Source organism: Tachypleus tridentatus, chromosome 6 (genome assembly GCF_004210375.1).
Source record: "Tachypleus tridentatus isolate NWPU-2018 chromosome 6, ASM421037v1, whole genome shotgun sequence".
Taxonomy (NCBI): Eukaryota; Metazoa; Arthropoda; class Merostomata; order Xiphosura; family Limulidae; genus Tachypleus; species Tachypleus tridentatus.
The window spans coordinates 45,909,580-45,927,900 of NC_134830.1; the positions used below are offsets into that span (position 1 = coordinate 45,909,580).

At 31.8% G+C, this 18,321-nt stretch overlaps 1 protein-coding gene across 2 annotated transcripts in view; it reads right to left on the reverse strand.

The window, feature by feature from the left end:
• The window catches only part of Atg2 (Autophagy-related 2), a 112,976-nt gene that overhangs the window by 18,674 nt on the left and 75,981 nt on the right, over window positions 1-18,321 (reverse strand). For both annotated transcript variants that reach the window (XM_076504392.1, XM_076504393.1), the window contains 6 exons: window positions 17,631-17,877; window positions 16,651-16,818; window positions 16,180-16,281; window positions 10,468-10,534; window positions 7,549-7,783; window positions 1,756-1,825 (listed from right to left, as the gene is read on the reverse strand). In XM_076504392.1, the coding sequence (XP_076360507.1) occupies window positions 1,756-1,825; window positions 7,549-7,783; window positions 10,468-10,534; window positions 16,180-16,281; window positions 16,651-16,818; window positions 17,631-17,877 (889 nt within the window). The remainder of the gene's footprint in view (window positions 1-1,755; window positions 1,826-7,548; window positions 7,784-10,467; window positions 10,535-16,179; window positions 16,282-16,650; window positions 16,819-17,630; window positions 17,878-18,321) is intronic.

Below are 18,321 nucleotides of genomic sequence, written 5' to 3' on the forward strand. Positions count from 1 at the left end.
GCCATTCAATGTCACCATCAAAGAGAATAAGGAGAGACAAAAGAGCCTACAGGAGCATCTGAAATTGACAGTGATGACAAACCTGTAGCAGTTTCCATTGCAACCTTTTTTGTTTGTTTGTATAGGCTATATAGGGTTCACATACTTACCAATGATTTAACCATTGATAAGCATGCAAAAACCATACATCCTATTCTTTCAGCAAATAAGATTAAGGTAGAACCTGTAACGTTTTAATATATTTTTCTTCAGTATGTCAAACAAAAGAGATGGTATATTAATTAAAGTACAAGGATTACATGGACCAAAGAAAAAGGTATTCCAACTCTATGTGACATCTAGGATGTGTAGATATTCAATGGTAGATGCATTTGTTTGATGACATGATTGTATGATGGAAGTTAAGTGCACTAAATAAAGAGTCATCAACAATCAATGATGACAGAAGTGCAAAGAGAGTTGAAAACGTAAGTGAATAGATAAAGCTCACACTCTTGATTCTGATGTTATTTATTACAAGTGAAATGCAACCCTTCTCTGCAAGCAGTGAGCTGACAGTGGACTGTGCCACTTCTCTTATGGAAACTATAACCATAAATCTAGTAAAATTAAGAAATGATGATGGATTTGATCCAGTATGACACAGCAAGCTGGTGTGTACAAGCTGAAATACCAGGAAAACATGATTGATGAACATTTGCACAGCATCAGAGATACTTAACACCTTACCAACATAGGAAATTATTATGTAAACTATATATGCTATTCTAGATTTCTCTGCTCTCCATCCTTATTCAAACATTTTACTGGTGTATGAATGAATCATTCCTCTTGTAAGTGCAATGTGCATTGACTCTTCAACACTGAACAGGATGTGTGTGTGTGTTTTATGTGTTTTTCTTATAGCAAAGCCACATCGGATTATCTGCTGAGCCAACCGAGGGGAACTGAACCACTGGACAGGATAAGAAATGTACATATGACCTATCATGACACAGGTCCACTTGAACAATCTAGTACTAAAAACCACAGAACTAACAACCTCAAGAATTTGAAATAAGATACAGTTATAGATATTTATATTATTATGCATTGTGGAAGACTAATATTAAGTTGAATAGATTGTATACTAAGTTCTAAGCAAAATGAACATTTATTAATAATGTTATTACAACTGCTATTTTGACCAGAGATGTTAATCTTTACAGACAAATATAAGAACATTAATATATTATTAATTGTGCCTTTCATTTTTACACACATTGTAGTTCTTAAAATTTAAGTATTAAGTCATGAGACATCAACCAAATGTATATGGTTAGAATTGCCACTATACAAACTTGCTTGCAACAAAGAGAAGTAAACTGAGAAGCAACATTTTATGTTTCAGTAAAAAAATTCTGTTTTTATATTTAAAAAATGCAACAAACAACCTACTGGCTTAAAATACATCTTAACTGTTCATCTGGGTACACCATGAAGGAGAGCAAACATAGTTGTTCTTTAACAAACCAAATATGATACCAACATATGGTAAAGTTACAAAAAATTAAAATCTTAAGTGAATTGTATACAACTGCTCATTTAAGATTTAAATTAATGCCAATGATAAAGAAAGCTTCTATATAAAAAGAGTTTATGCATTCATAAGCAAAAGATACAACTACATTAATTTAATATGTTTCTCTTTATATTATAAAAGTATCAAACTGTATGTATAAACACAATGTTCATATACAACAATTAATTCCTTGCCTGTTCCATATCAACTCTCTTCCCATGATAGTCAAGCCGAATGGGAACATCAGGGGTTAAAATGAAAGACCTATAAAACAAACAAAAACATGCTTTAGACTTTAAGCTTTCCAGTCTGGTGACATTATCTTTTTCTGCTTGTAAACCTGCATCCATAGATATTAATGATGCATAGTTGAAACACAGGCACTTCATATGTAAAGCTTGATGGGCTTGTTTCATAAATTTACAACTTATCCTGAAGAAAAGTGCCCATGTGACAATTTTTCATTACACCATTATGTAACAAGCAAGTTGCACTGACCTAAAGCCAGGATTCATAAACACTTGAAAGTGAAATACAATCAAAAGATCTAATGATGTAAAGTGTAAATCTATTTTGCTGAAGAAATTCTGCAATTCAATGTTTTATATACCATTGAAGCTAATATAAATAATAACACATTACATTTTATTTTTTACATTTCCCCCAGTAATCCTTTTAGAATGATGTAGAACTGCTTTAAAAAGCTTCTCCTGTCATTTAAGCTAACGAAAGAATGAAGAACTGTTTGAAATTACAGACATGAGTTTTTATAAAACAAAAAAGAATTTCCAAAGTAACTACAAAATTATCAAACATATAGAAAAACCAAATAATAATGTATTTTATACTTTACTACTTTTATATAACAAAAAAATACAAAATTATGATACAGTTAAATAACTTTAGCAGTATATGGCTAAATAATATTCCTGACTTAGTAATTAAATGTTAGATATTTAGAATCAACATTGGGAAGAGAGGGAGAATTCTTGCACCTGAGGTTGAGACATCATACCATTCTAACAACAAATCTTCCTAACTGTAAAAGCTGTATCTTGTAACAAAATAATACTTAATCTGTCAGCAAACTCAAAATGAAACTAGTAATACAAACTACAGCATAAACTGAGTTTTGTTTGGATAATTTTGTTCTTTTTTGTGTCTAACGTCCAACCTTCCTAAAATCATACCTGTGATTCTAATGTCTTACCATTCTCAACACTCAAAACAAAACTATTAATTCAGGTACTTTGTTTAGAAATAAAATCATGCCATTAAATAATTTCATACAAGTATTTCTACCTTCAATCTAGTTTCAATGATGACATTTCAGGATCTGTATTAAGTTCTTCCTCAGGTTTGAGGAGTTAATTAAAAAGGGTTCTATAGATACGAAAGTGGCATGGTCCAGAGAGAAAGCTGGGAAAGAAAGGTTACATATGTGAGGCAGTAAGGTTCAATCTGTTCTTCCTAACTAGTGATTGAAACAGTGAACCTTGGTAGTGAGGCCTTGAGAATGTACTCTATTATTAATGTTGAGTTCTGATTAAAGTTAAGTCATTCTTAATCCAGTTTTACCTTTCCTTATAAAACAGTGTTCAATATTCTGATGGTTTCCAGTCTTTTCTCTAATAAACTTTCTTATAATATCATTTTGAGATTATCTAGCATTATTTAATGTCTAATGTGTTCTTCCTATTGCATTTTATGACCCACATTGTACACCTGCTCAGCTATGGCTGATTTTTCAGGTTGTAATTCCTATTACGTCTTTCTGTAATGCAGTCTTCACAATAGCTCTCCTCATTTCTATATATATATATATATATATATATATATATATATTTAAATATTGAAGTTTGTTTTGGCTAAATATATCTTTAGAAATGCATGTAACTTATAATGTTAAATCAGCATTGTGAAATTCCCACCTACTCAGTAAAGTTGTAATATATTCTCGACTGTAAGAGTCAACAATGTAATGTGTGTATATGTAAATGGTAGTGTATTGTCAATATTGTTGCCTTAACTGAAATTTCTAAAAACACTCCTCTCAAGCTTATAAAATTAACCTACACAACATGCCAAGAGACAGCATATATTGTTGTTTTGCTACAGTTGGTATACTATAAACCTCATAAACTATAGCTGAGATTAATGCTTATTAACTCGAAAGCTATAGATATTTGGCCAAGAACATTTCAAACTTTACAAACTGTTTAGCTTCAGTGGATTAATATCAGATGTAAGCATCTTTACGAATACATTACATAATGTCAGCAGAGAAAAATTCATGTTATCAATGAAGAACTAGCTAGCATCCCATTAAGTGAATTGCACCTATGTGAACTCTAAATTAATTTGCTCATTGTGAACCCTTGATAAGATACTAAGGAAGTTCTGGATTGGGTGGAAGATCCAATATTGTTTGTAAGTTTGTAAAACATTTGTATCTAAACTATTATTTATATATTAAAATATATTTAAGAAAAAAAACCTTGCATTAAAATCTTGTTGGCATAAAATCAATACATCTCTAGATTTAATAAACTTCTGCATTGAAATTACAATTTAACTCACTTGAAATCATCACACACAATATATTTTACAGTAACTGCATGCTACAATGCTACACTTTTAGTAGTGTTATACTGTTCCATCTAACATCCACTTTTTAAAAAGTATAATGCAAGCATAAAAACATTTTCATAATTTGTTTTCAAGCCACACTATCTGTTTATGCTCAATATAACCAGAAAATTTGTTTTCATGCCACACTATCTGTTTATGCTCAATATAACCAGAAAATTTGTTTTCAAGCCACACTACCTCTTTATGCTCAATATAACCAGAAAATTTGTTTTCAAGCCACACTATCTCTTTATGCTCAATATAACCAGAAAATTTGTTTTCAAGCCACACTATCTGTTTATGCTCAATATAACCAGAAAATTTGTTTTCATGCCACACTATCTGTTTATGCTCAATATAACCAGAAAATTTGTTTTCAAGCCACACTATCTCTTTATGCTCAATATAACCAGAAAATTTGTTTTCAAGCCACACTATCTGTTTATGCTCAATATAACCAGAAAATTTGTTTTCAAGCCACACTATCTGTTTATGCTCAATATAACCAGAAAACTTTTTAAAGAGACTATTTTCACTGTAGTGAGATGTTTAGATAGTCACATATAGTTTCAATAACTAAAATTACAGAAAAATTATTTATAATATACTGCAAGCTCTTGGTGAAGAAATGAGGCGATATTACAGTATGGTTCTAGATTTAGTGTGCTCATCAAATATAAGTTTAATTGCATAGCTTTAAGATAAGAGGTCAGAAGCTGAAATGATAAAAAACTCACAACAATAACAAATGAAATACCCGTGTTTTGGAAATACATTTTTCAGCTATGGTTTTTCAGAGAAAGACGATTTATTTTTTATTTGAGCAAACTTAAGTATGGGCTATCCACACTAGCCATCCCTTATTTAGTGGTGACAGACTAAAAGAGAGAGAGCTAGTCAACACCACCCAATACTAACTCTTGGGTACTCTCTTACTAATAAATACTGGGATTGACTCTCACATTTATAGAAAGGGTGAGTATGTTCTATGATGGAATTTTGAGCTTACATCCCCCAGTTTACAAAAGAGAAAAAACTATTTACAAATTCACAGTACATAAGACTTTTTACTATAAAGACTGACAACAAAATACTTTGTCACAAGCTGTATTTTGATGTAAACAATGTAATAGTAAAAAATGATACCTATAAATGTTAAGTATTTTAATAATGTACAATATTTTAACTAAATGCACCTTTACATAAAACAATAACTTATAAAGTATGCATTGTTTTCATTCAGTGATAATTTTTTTTTTAAATATATATACAGTGAACCTATGTTTATTTCATTATTAACTACACAAGAAGGAGGATCCACTGTAATATAATTGAAGGGATTTTCTACTAATATTTGAAAATATACAATTTACTGGTTCTATAAATGATAAGGTGACCACATACAATCTCTCAAGACAGGAACAAAGTAAACAAACACAGGGACCAGCTGCTAAATCACTGTGTGGTAGCAAACTAGAATATTTCTATATACAGTAAAAAGAGGGGAATATTTTCAATAAACACAGTGTTTTCATTCTTTCAATCAAAATTTGCCTGTAAGAACTCTAATGGTATCAAAATTCAGACATATTTTATATATTGGTTATTTACTGATTATGGCAAGAAAACAAGAGGACAGTTTCAGATTCTCATAAAATGACAATTCATAGTTTTATTGTCTTTAAAGTTGCTAAAATTAAACCAACCATCAATAAGGATAGAGGTAAAAGAGAAACCTGCTTATCTCTGAGTACCAACTTTTCTAAATGTTTGCATCTGTTGTATTTCATACAGTTTCTGTTCTCTTATTGCTTCCAGTGCTTTTATTAGATTGTATTGTGCAGATGTTCTGAAAATGAAACGGCACTTTTGATTTCTTTTGTTCTTTAATATTTTTGGACTCGAGAGGTGTCATTAACACCTTCTACTCAACAGAGCTGAAAGAAACTTAGTTTAAACTTACCTTAAAGTATCAAAGTTTCAGTTTAATTTTTTTTCTGTATAATTTTACTTAGTTTGTAAAATTTACAAAATATTGTTGTGAGATACTAGTTTGAAAATGTATTAAAATATTTCATCTTAGAATTTTAAATTTATATTGTTAATCAGAAAGTTACTTTTGTAATATATATTTCATTTTAATTTGCATTCACCAACATTTATTTTGACACTTATTTTGCCAACTGCAGTAGCTGACACTTCCAGCCATAAACCGTAAAAGCATAAAAAAATTAAAATACAAAGATTTATCAGTGACACAAGTAGCATCATCATTAAGCTAGGATATTTTTGATAAAAATATTTCTGCTTGAGATCAGGTTATACCCAATAAATATAAATTACTTTCAAAAGATAAGTTATTTTATTTGTGTATATTACTTGAAGGCAATAAACCAAATAACATAACATTATTAAGGACTTGAATCATCAGAAATTTTGCATTGCCAACTGCACTTGCTTTATCTTACTCAGTGTACTCAATATCATGTAATATAAGAACATTTCTGTAGATTTCAAACAAATATAATTTTACTCAAAAACAGGATAGAGTAAATGTCTACAGAAACTCTAAAAAATTTGCTAAGATTTGTGGTTTGTTCTTAAATGTTCTAAACTTCCCATCAGATATTAAACACTTCAGTTAGACACTATATCAAGAAACCATAAATTACCATTCAGATCACTTAACACACTTGAAATTGACACAGTTCTACCTAAACACATATACAAGAACTACTGTCAACTGCACTTCAGTAATAACTGTTCAGACCACATGCTGTGGCATCATATATGTATTCTTCTGTACAACATATTTATAGAACTAACAATTTAGCAATCATTATTATCAGTGTGAGAAAATAATTTAAAATGTATAATAAACCTACTTCAATATACACTGACCAACTGGATGAAGCAAGAATTTTCCAATCAAGCCTTTTACCTAAATGTACATTAAGTTAAAACTGTGCCTTATAAAATAAAGCATTTATTGTTTTCATTCACAGATAAAACTTATATAGTCTCACTGAATAACACAATTTTTGGAATTGTCTTAGGGTGAATGTATGTTCATCCATTTCATTATTAATTACATAAACAAGGGGACTGACTCTAACATAATTGGAGGGAATAGCACCAACAGCTGATTAATGGTTTCAACATTTATATTTAAAATTTTACACTTTATAACTTTAAATTATTTTGAGCAGCCTATAAATTACGTACACATAAACTATAGAAATCTGCAATAACAAAAAGGACACGTTCATACTTCTTAATGGGATGTTTTGGTATAGTGGCGGAGACATATAAACTTAAATTTAATTGGTTTAAAATTAAAGAGCAAGTTAGTTGACCTGAAGAATGTGGGACGTGATGGTACAGAGGCTGGAGTCGAAGCAGAAATTGAATTGTTTTTTTGGACATAAATGTCTTGAATCAAGTCTTGGGCTTCTTCAGTTGTTTCTTGAAGGAGGATCAAAAAATGGTCTGGTTCTGTTGGAGTAAGACCAGAAGAAGCAGGTGGAGCCATTCCCATTACAGGACTCTGATGATCGCTGGTTGATAAAGGATGCCTGGACACGTTACTATCTGAGTAATGATAAAATGTATTTATTAATTACAATATGACATATATCAAATTAATTAAAAACCTAATGATGGCATAAACATATGTAGTGAGTTAAAAACTGATGAATTATAAAATCTAGTCAAATTAATTAATCACTATCAACTATTACAAAAAACAAAAAAAACCTACCAAGCTTTAAAAAATAACCAAAAAACAATAAAGTTGCTTAAATAAATAAATAAATATATAATGAAATAACTTTATTAATACAAAACAGCAAGAGGTAGACTGTATATTCAACTATAATTAGAAAATCATTTTAACTATGCAAGTTCGAAGAATTTGGTATTTTAATGTTTGATCACAAACTGCCTTTTGGAGAGTTTTGTCCAAAATGATTCTTTGGTTTTGCCTGGACAAGTTGCATATAAATAACCATATGTAAATCCAACAAAGGCTGCTGAAGAAATTTTAAGCTTTTGTTTCAGTAACATTTTGAGTATGTCAGTCAACAAATTCTGCTGTAAAGGTTATTTGACTGTTTGTTGCAAGGTTTCCTTTACTTACCAAGAAGAAGTGCTGATAAATCTGTCTACAAATGCAATATATTACTTGATTTGAAATATACAGAAACCAATCTCTTGAATTTTAAATTTAAAATTTACAGCTTCCACTTTGTTGAGCACCATACCTACTTGAACTTGTTTCTAATACATATACGATGTGAAATAAATAAAAACCAAGTACAAAACATTATTATATTGCTACAGTAACGTTTTACTGAATTTTAAAGCATTCAAATATATACAATTATCTCACAAAGCCTAAAACATTTTATTAAAAATTCCACCAACAGTTTTTATTACAGTAGCAACTGATTATAACAACAATAACAAAGGTAGCAATTACTCCTAAAACTAATAATGGATATAATTACATGCACACCTTTAGGTCTTTATATAACCTCAAATGTTACTTCTCTCTATATATTACATTGAAACCAAAGGAAGATAAGTCACAACAAGTATAAAACATTAAGGTGTTTTAAAGTTTATTCTTAAAAATATTTGCTGCATGAATCACATTTTATGATCTAACACTTTCCACACAAAAGAAAACTCATACTGTAATTCCAGAACAAAGTTTAAGTTCTAGCACATGTTTACAACCAAAGAAACTCATAAATTGAACACATTACTGTAAAATAGCTATTTCATGATTTTCTTTCCAGTCTTAATAATCCACATTTATAAACAAGAACTGCTAACCAACACTTTGATAGACTTATTGACTTACCATAGCTAACAATTATCTCTGTTTATTTCAGAATTTTTTTAAATTCCATGATTAGTGTCAAGACTTAAAAAAAAGTTCATAATATTTAAACTGCAAAAAACAACATTAGCACATTTTGTATTCAATCATAAGTTTAAAAATAACAGATGTAAATGGTAACACCATAATGGAATGTTTGATAAACCATGTGGCACACTCATTTGATAAATAACATCGTCAAGAGAAACTATTACAGAGAAAGGCTGAAATATAACAATAAACATTATATTTTTAAAATAATAAATATCAACTTAAAAAAACTGAGAATCTGAATGTTAAAAAATAACATTAATTACATCAGCAAAAAGTTGATATTATTTAGTGTTGGGTGATTATTGAGAGGCTTTCTTTTAAAAACGTTTGCAATCTGTAGTTCCAGACTCTAAAAATGTTAAATGTTCTATATGTATGGGGTAGTCATTTTTCTCACTGAACAACTGGATACAAAACTTGAATGAATTACTTAGCTTACACCTTTCTTCCAAAACTTCCCATGTTCTCGTGTGCATGTAGATCTAAGGTGACATTTAGTTTTACTAATACAGGTAGCTTTAAAGTTACCATAATTGTATTTACATATAACCCACAAGTGCACAAGGAATGGATATAGAGTCTCTTTGGTTTTAAACATTTCTAATCGTAAGTGTTGATGTAAATACAAAAAACAGCTTAATTTGAGGGTAATATGTTTTGTATACATTATACACAAAAGATGGAAAAAAAACAATAACTCAGTTTTTTAGATGTTCAAATAAGCAAAATAAAATTCACAATCTATTACAAAGTAATGGTTATCTCTTTAATTTCTTACATTCTATCACACAAAAATATTTAGCAAATAAAACAGAACCTCCTAAAAAGTTGCAAACTGCCTCAAAATACTTATAAATTCTTATTCCTTTCATGGGCAGAAAAAGTTATAAATTCAAATACAAAATTCAAAAATAATCAAATCACATTACTTACAAATTCAGCTATGTTCAATATTTACATCAACATTTAGAATTATGTTTAACTCTCTCACCTCTGGGTATCTTTCACTACATGACTTTCCCTATAATAGCAATTCTTAAGAATGTTACTTTTTAAATGTGCATGCCACTCATTTTATTGTACATTCCAATATATTGTTACCATTTAAATCTGTTATTTCTAAACTTTCAACTGAATACAAAAACTCACTCAATGCTAATGTTTTACGTAGTTTGAATATTATGAACTAATTTTTTTTACATGTTAATGCTGATTATGGAATTTAAAAAAGTTTCAAAACATATGTATTAAAGATATTTTTTGGTATTACTATGTTTTTAATATTCATTACAAAACTTTGTTTTCCACATGATGAATAAGATAAAGATACACTTACAATGTCCAGTTTTAGAAGACACTCCAGCAATCTCAGAAAAAAAGTTCTGAATGAACAACAAAGCATCCTATAAAAAATTAGAAGGAATAATGCTTATGAAAAAGGAAAGACAATCTGTACCTTATAAGAGTCACGTTCAAAAGTTTACATTTTAAACTATGATGTTCATGACAAAAATATTATCCTACATATTTTGGCTTAATCAGTACCTATTAATATGATAATCCTACACAGCAAATAATAAACCCACTTGATTAATATCGAACACCTAAGAAACAAAAAAAACAAAACAACTAATAACAGAAAAAGAAAATAAATTATGATGCATGTGTTAAGCCTAATGAACTATTTTTCTTCCAATGGTTTGGAATTCATTATACTTTATAAACAACTTTAGGTCTTATTATAAGTGATAAATAACTGCAGTGATTTACCAGCTAAGTTCTTTCAGTGATCATGGTTCTATAGTATAAAAATGAGTTATGATTTAATGAAATATTTCTATTATTTAACGTAATCTTAAAATCACACTGAATACAATTAATGGCCTCAGAAACTGTGACTACATCACTGCATGACTGTTACACTAAAAAAGTTTTCAAGTAGGCTATATTTTATGTTCCTAACCCTGGAGGTTATCTAATACATGTAGGTAAAAGATTTCAAAGACACATAAATTCAAGGTTAGTATAAATTATATGGACATTAACCCTGGTTTTAGTATTTCTTTACAGAAAAGCTATTAAATCAAAAACAGTGATTTTAAAAATTTAGAAATGACACACAAAAAGTGTGATGTTTCATCATGACATAATATTACAACTAATCATCCAATTATGTAAGAGGAGAATAATGCACAACTCTTGCAAAGTTCCAGATGTCATGCCTTGCAAAAGGATTAAATATATTTATATATACTAACACTATGTATAATTTCAACACAAATTTTAAGTGCTTATGAAATTACAGTTTTGAACTTAGGAGGTCAAACCATTTTGATTAATGTATTTGACCACACCCAAGGTCTCACAGATTAATTTACTCTAATCCCACCTAAAAGAATTTTAATTTGATGAAAGCTGGTAGAGACCTTGATAAGTAATAAAATCAAATCAGGTATATGTACCCCACAATTCTTATTAATTGGTTGGCTAGTTGATTTTGTGTTTTATGGCACAAAACAGCAAGGCTATCTGCGCCAAACACCGGTAAAAAGTTAAAATTAAAGTAAATTCAGTAAAATTCATAAACAGAAATTAAGGTAAAATACAGTTTAAAAAACAACAAAAATAACATAAAACCAATGTTTACATCTATTCTACTTTAAGAGAAAAACTACAGTAATACAAGTTGTAAAGGAATTACTGTAGCATAATTCTAATTATCATAACTCGTCAGGAAGACTAACAGGTAAGTACAAAAACCACCATCAGTCACCTGAAGTTGGTCTTTCCAGTCCTGGTTTCAAATTACTTGATGTTATGGTCATTTTATAATTTCAAATCGAACTAGATGGACTGTGATTCTTAAAAGGGAATCACATTAAAAAAGGTATAATTTATAAATTAAAAAACTTTAATGACATTAAAAAGAGAGGGAGTTGTTCAGTGATGGCATTAATCTTTATACTGAAAAGTGTGACACTCAAAACACAGTCATGAGGGACTTCAAGTTCCCGTAGGAAAGAATGGAAAAGTGTCAAACCCACAAGAATTTGGAATCTCCTGTCCATGAAAAAGTTTTAATAAAAATGGGCAAATGGCCATGTAACCCATATATATGGAGGTCTCACAAAATGCCATACCTCCATGTTGTATCATAAGCCTTCTCAATGTCAAAGAATATTGATGCATGATGTTGTCATTTTAGAAATGCTTATCTGATCAATGTTTCAAGTCGAATCAGATGGTCCATGGTGGAGCATTGTCATTGGAACCCACACTGGATGGACGAGAGGAGGTTGTTCGATTTGAGGAAGCAAACAAGATGAGCACTAACCATCCTCTCTAAAGCCTTACAGACAGCTCGTCAAAGCAACTGGACTGTAGTTTGAAAGAATCTTTGGATCCTTCCTAGGGTTAGAGAACGTAAGGACAATAGCCTGGCACCAGGCATCAGAAAAAACATTCTCCTGCCAGATCTGGTTAAAAACAATCAGAAGAATAACAAGAGAAGCAGGAGATAGATGATGCAGCATTTCATAATGTACATCATTAAGTTTGATTGATGTACTGTCAGACTCATGAAGGGCCAGTTTGAATTCCACCAGTGAAAATGAATGATTATAGTCATAGAAATAATCAGCTCAAAAGGAAAGTGGAAATCATTCTGCTCGAGTCTTGATGGCTAAGTAGGTGGAGGAAGAAGCAGAAGTGCTAGATACCCGGCAAAAGTTTTCACCTAGAGTATCAGCGATGTTTCGGGTATCAGCTACTTCCTGGCCATCAGAGAGAAAGATCGAGAGGGGGGACAGAATTATATTTGCCCACTGACCAAATATTGTCCCATATCAATTTGGAACCGGTGGTAGAAGATATGCTGATTGTAAACTTAATCCAAGATTCCTTCTGGTTTTGATGTCTTACCCACATAGCTGGAAAGTGATGTGGTTCGAGAGTGTGGGTTATCTATGGAAAGTATCCCAGGCCCGTTTTTTAGGTTTCCATGTCATGTGGCAGGCAGGATTCCACTACAAATGAGGATATCATGGAAAACGTGTCGAGGTTTTAGGAATACATTGAGTAGCTGCTTGTATAATACAGTCAGTTACTGCTGCCATACAGTCATCTACTGATGGCTTCAAGACAATGGCAGGATCAAGTTCTGCAAGAGCAGTGAAAGAGGGCCAGTTTGCCTGATTCAACTTCCACCTGGGCATGTGGGTCGTGTGGCATCAACCACAGCCAGTCTCTCTCAAAATTATAGGAAAATGATCACAACCTCATGGGTTATTGTCAATTCTCCATGAAAAATGGGAGAATAGTGAAGGGTAGCAAATTGAGAGATCAATAGCAGTAAAGGACAGATTAGATGCATCAAAATAAGTAGAAGAACCAGTATTGAAAAGGGAAAGGTTGTGATCAGAGAGCATACACTCTAGAGAGCAACCCCTCCTATCAATATCATCACTTCCCCAGAAGGGATGATGTCCATTAAAGCCCCCCAGGATTAAAAAGGGAGATAGCAACTGTTCAATGAGAGCATCAAGATCTGATTGATCATATATCTTTCCAGACAACAGGTAGAGAGAACAAACAGTGATGGTATGACCCCAGGAAACACGGATGGCTTTGGCCTCCAAGGGTGTGTCAAGTGGCAAAGATAGGGTGGGCACATGCTGATCAACCAACAGTGCCACCCCTCCACGCATTCGTCCATCACACAACCTGTCATTTATGTGCAAAGAAAACTGCTGAAAGGTGACTGTATTGGTAGGTTTTAGAAAGAGTTCCTGTAAGGAAAGACATACAGGATGGTAGGAAGCAATCAGTATTTTGATGTGATCCAGAATAGAACATAAACCTTGACAGTTCCATTGTATCAAGGTGGCCATTTTTTATTTATGTGTAGGAGAACTGGGTGGAGAACCCTTCTGTTTATGACCATGTCTTTTTTCTTTACTGTCTTTATTCGAGGGAGGTCTATTAACCTCCATGGATCCTTCCCTGGGTCGATTCAGCAGGTCTTTGCTGTTGGAAGAGGATTTCAGTGACTGAGGAAGTGAAGGAATGATTGTTTTGTATCTGGGGTGGGATTCTTTTAGAGGCATTGAGAGATCTATCTGCACTCCCACTGTAGTAGTGGAATAAAGTGTAGCAGTATACTTCCAAGATGAAGTGGTGGACAACAACTTTCAAGCCTCAGGATAAGTAATGTTATGAATTGTTTTCAAATGCTGCACCTATTTCTCTCCAACCATTTAGGGCAAGAACAAAAGTAGGACAGGTGAGAGCCATTGCAATTGATGCAATGAGGGTCCTTTTTGACACTCATAGGCATCATGGTCCTTGCTACCACAACAAGCACACATCAAGGAAACACAACATGACATCTTTGAGTGACCAAACCACTGACACTGGAAATATTGTAGAGGGTTTGGAATGTATGGTTGTACCTTGCAATTTAGATAACCTGCCTTGATGGTGGCAGGTGGATGTGGTGATGTATATATCAGAATGAGGATACTGGTCGGCATTGTAATTCCATCTTTCCGAGTGGAGATATGCCTCACTGCAGAAACTCTTTGAGTGGAGAAACCAGCGAGAATCTCTGACTCAGGAATATTCTTCAAATCCCTCTCAACAACAACTCCTCATAATGAATTCAAAGTAGCATGAGGTGTAACCTTAATAGGTATATCCCCAACTGCCTTTGAATGCAAGAGGAGTTCACTGTGTTGAGATGTGGATGTTTCCACCAATATGTCACCAGATCAAAGCTTCTTTACTGAATTTGGAGAGCCAGCAAGTTCCTCTAGTCCCTTCTGAATGAAAAAGGGAGACATTTGCCCTAAAGGTTTGTCTGAAAAAAAATATAGGATAAGAAAATGAGGTATAACAGGTGTTACAGATGTTGAAGATTGCTGTTCAGAATCTTCAAGATTTTGTCATTTACCTATAGACTGTTTTTCTACTAGTTTATTTAAGTTTTAATGTGGAGGATCCATAATAAAAAAAAGGAAATTTTGGTGCCCACTGACCCTATCCACCATGGAGCCTACTAGGGGATGCACTACAGTGTCAAACAAGGACACTGCAGCAATGCCAGTGTTTTTGAGCACTATACCCAACTGCCAGCATCAGATACAATATCTGATGAGAACATCCAACACTGGTACTTGGTTGAACCGAGCTCAAGTGGACCAGCTGATTGGCCAAAGGGGAACACCCCAAGACCGCCCATCTACAGGAATTCAAGGCCAAAGTGGTGTGTTAGGGTTGGACCCCTTAACCACCAGGATCCTCTCATCCCCTTCATGGGTTGCCATGCACAGCAAACATGTGGGTGGATGCTTAGATCCCAGAGGAGGTAAACTGAAAGAACAGAATCTTCCCTGGGAGGTCCCCTCACCACATACACAAATCCACACCAAGAGGAATTCTTAATACAGGCAGAGAAAAATGTAACTTATAAAAGGGAAAGAAATGTCTCATAGATTAATTTACTCTAATCCTACCTGAAATAATTTTAATTTGATATAAGCTGGTAGGGATCTTAATGAGTAATAAAATCAAATCAGGTATATGTACCACACAATTCTTAATACTGGCACAGAAAAATGTAACTTATAAAAAGGAAAGAAAGGTCTCATAGATTAATTTACACCAATCCTACCTAAAAGAATTTAAAGTGCTGCAGCTATTTAGGATTCCCTATTGCTTAAATTTAGAGATTTTATGTAATCTGAATATCACATTTTGAAACTTGATCATTACAATTTTCCCCATACACACTTTTCATCAATAAGTTTCAATGTGCAGCACAACTATTATTTGTTTTGATATGAGAATCCTATTCTGAAAAAAATTTTACTATAAAAACTTATTATTAGCTGAACTAAAAAAAACCAAAAACCTTTGAATCCTGTTTTGGTAGTTTTCAGAAAGAAAAACAAAATCCAAAACATGTAAGCTTTTTGATGGTTTTGTACATATATTTAACTAGATATATAAAACAAAAAATTTTAAAAGCACAGGTTCAACAATAACTTACCTGGTCAATGTTTAATCTAAGAGGTTTAATTGACACCCTTAAGGAACATTCTTCAGTTTGAAGATTTAGATCTGGATGAATGTGAACTGCTTTAATCTCTACCTATAGAAATAGTTTGGAATACTTAGAATAGCATGCTTATTAAACAGACACTTCAAAATTATGCTTACCTAATAAAAGGACATTATTTAACAATTCCAAAACAAGACAAAAAAGAAACATTTATAATCATATTTGCTGTAAAATATTTCAACCTATTTTTGTTAACACTGTAGGTCACTGTTTGCTAAAAAAATTAACATTTATTTAATTCATGTGTATGTGTTTAAGAGTTTTGACTATACTTCGTTATCCAATAATACTAATTCAGTAAGTATAATTGTTAGTTTTCCTTCATAGTAATAAAATAAAAATTTTAGAAACACTTCATTAATAGTTATTTTAACATAGCAAAAAACCTAATAAATTTACCATATTGGCATGAGATTGTTTTGGCATAGCTTCAGATGTGTATTGATACAAAAATTTGTTAATTTGTGAACTAGCTAGACGGTCCCTTATCTCAACATCATGGATTAACAACACGTGACGTGAAGCTTGTTCACAATTCTCAGGGTATACTTCATATTGGAACCGCACCTGAAAAATATTAGCAAACATAAAACTAGAGATATTTCTACTTTTAAAGAGCATAAAGAGAATTTTAATTTCTATTCAACATAACTCCAGAACCAAGATTTTTTTTCTTTCACTTAAAAAACTAAAAATATTTTCAATGCTATTTATACTAATGAATACTTCAACTGCAAATGACCTACTTCATAATGGGAAAGTATATATTTCCCTGAAAGTGGACAGAAGGCCACCTGGAGAGATCATTTATTTTAATCACAGTAGTATGTTGTCTATCATTCAGTCAGTAGATGCTAAAATGGCATCGTGCAAGGGAAATTTAAGATTGCAATTTGTATCATTGTAATGCCAGTAAAACATGAGCATGCCATGAGTTACAAAAGAATCATGTACTGTGTAGGCCACAACACAGTGTGACGTATGAACTTCAAAAGTAAGAAACAGAAATAGTTATTACTTCTAACCTGGATTTTGTTTACCCTTAAAACAGAAAACCTTTGGGAACCCTGCAAAAGTACATCCAGTATTTATATGCATTCACAACCATATCTTATATATAATAAATGTTCATTTTATTTACCCATGAAATATTTAAATTGCTTATTGTTTTTTTAGTCGCAGCCAAAAAGTTTAAATGTTTCACTTTGTTTTCTTTTATTGTTTAAACCTACACCTATTCTATTCACTCTAATCACTTGGTGTTTTATATCAATAATTGTCTTTATTTTCTCTGCTATTTTAGGCCATTTCTACTTCTTGATTTCAATTAAAAGTCTGTTTTCTTTATTGGCCAATTTATATTCAGTTTGTCAGCTTACTTTATTCATTCGAAGTTCCATGTGGACATCATGACGGCGACCAGGCCCTCCATCAGTCAACCAACTTTTACCAGAATGACGAGAATGTCTTGGAGAGGCTTGAGAGTAAGTTTCCAAAGTAGGAGAATCAGTTCTACTTAATTTGCTAAATGAAACACCCATTCCTTGTGGATGAAAATGAATAGTTGGCCCCTTGTTTCTGGAAGTAATGGGTGAGTCTGGCTGGTCTTTACCTTTGTCAGATAACCTGAGGCATAAACAAATTTGTTTAACCTCGGAGGTAAATAATATCAAAGCTGTCAAGGTAATAATCTTTTAACATAAGTAACACAATGAAATATCGAAATAAAATTATAAATATTTTTGAGCACTTTTCTTTATAAACTGTTTGTAACTTTAAATTCTATAAATTACAAAAAATTACCTTGTCTTTGACAGATAAAAAAAAGGTACAAAATAATATTACAGTCTGACCAGGAAAAGGAAACTTATTTTAATTAGTGGCAATTTAAATGCATTAAAACAAACAACTCATCTAAATCACAGGAGTTGTTTTTACTATTTTATCTCTTTTTAACTAATGTGTCACTTGGTATGAACCTTTATATGTATGTAAGAACTTAACAGCTGATGAATTTTATTGAAAATCAGTTTTCATCTTACTTGGGAACTTTACAAAAAACCACAAAAA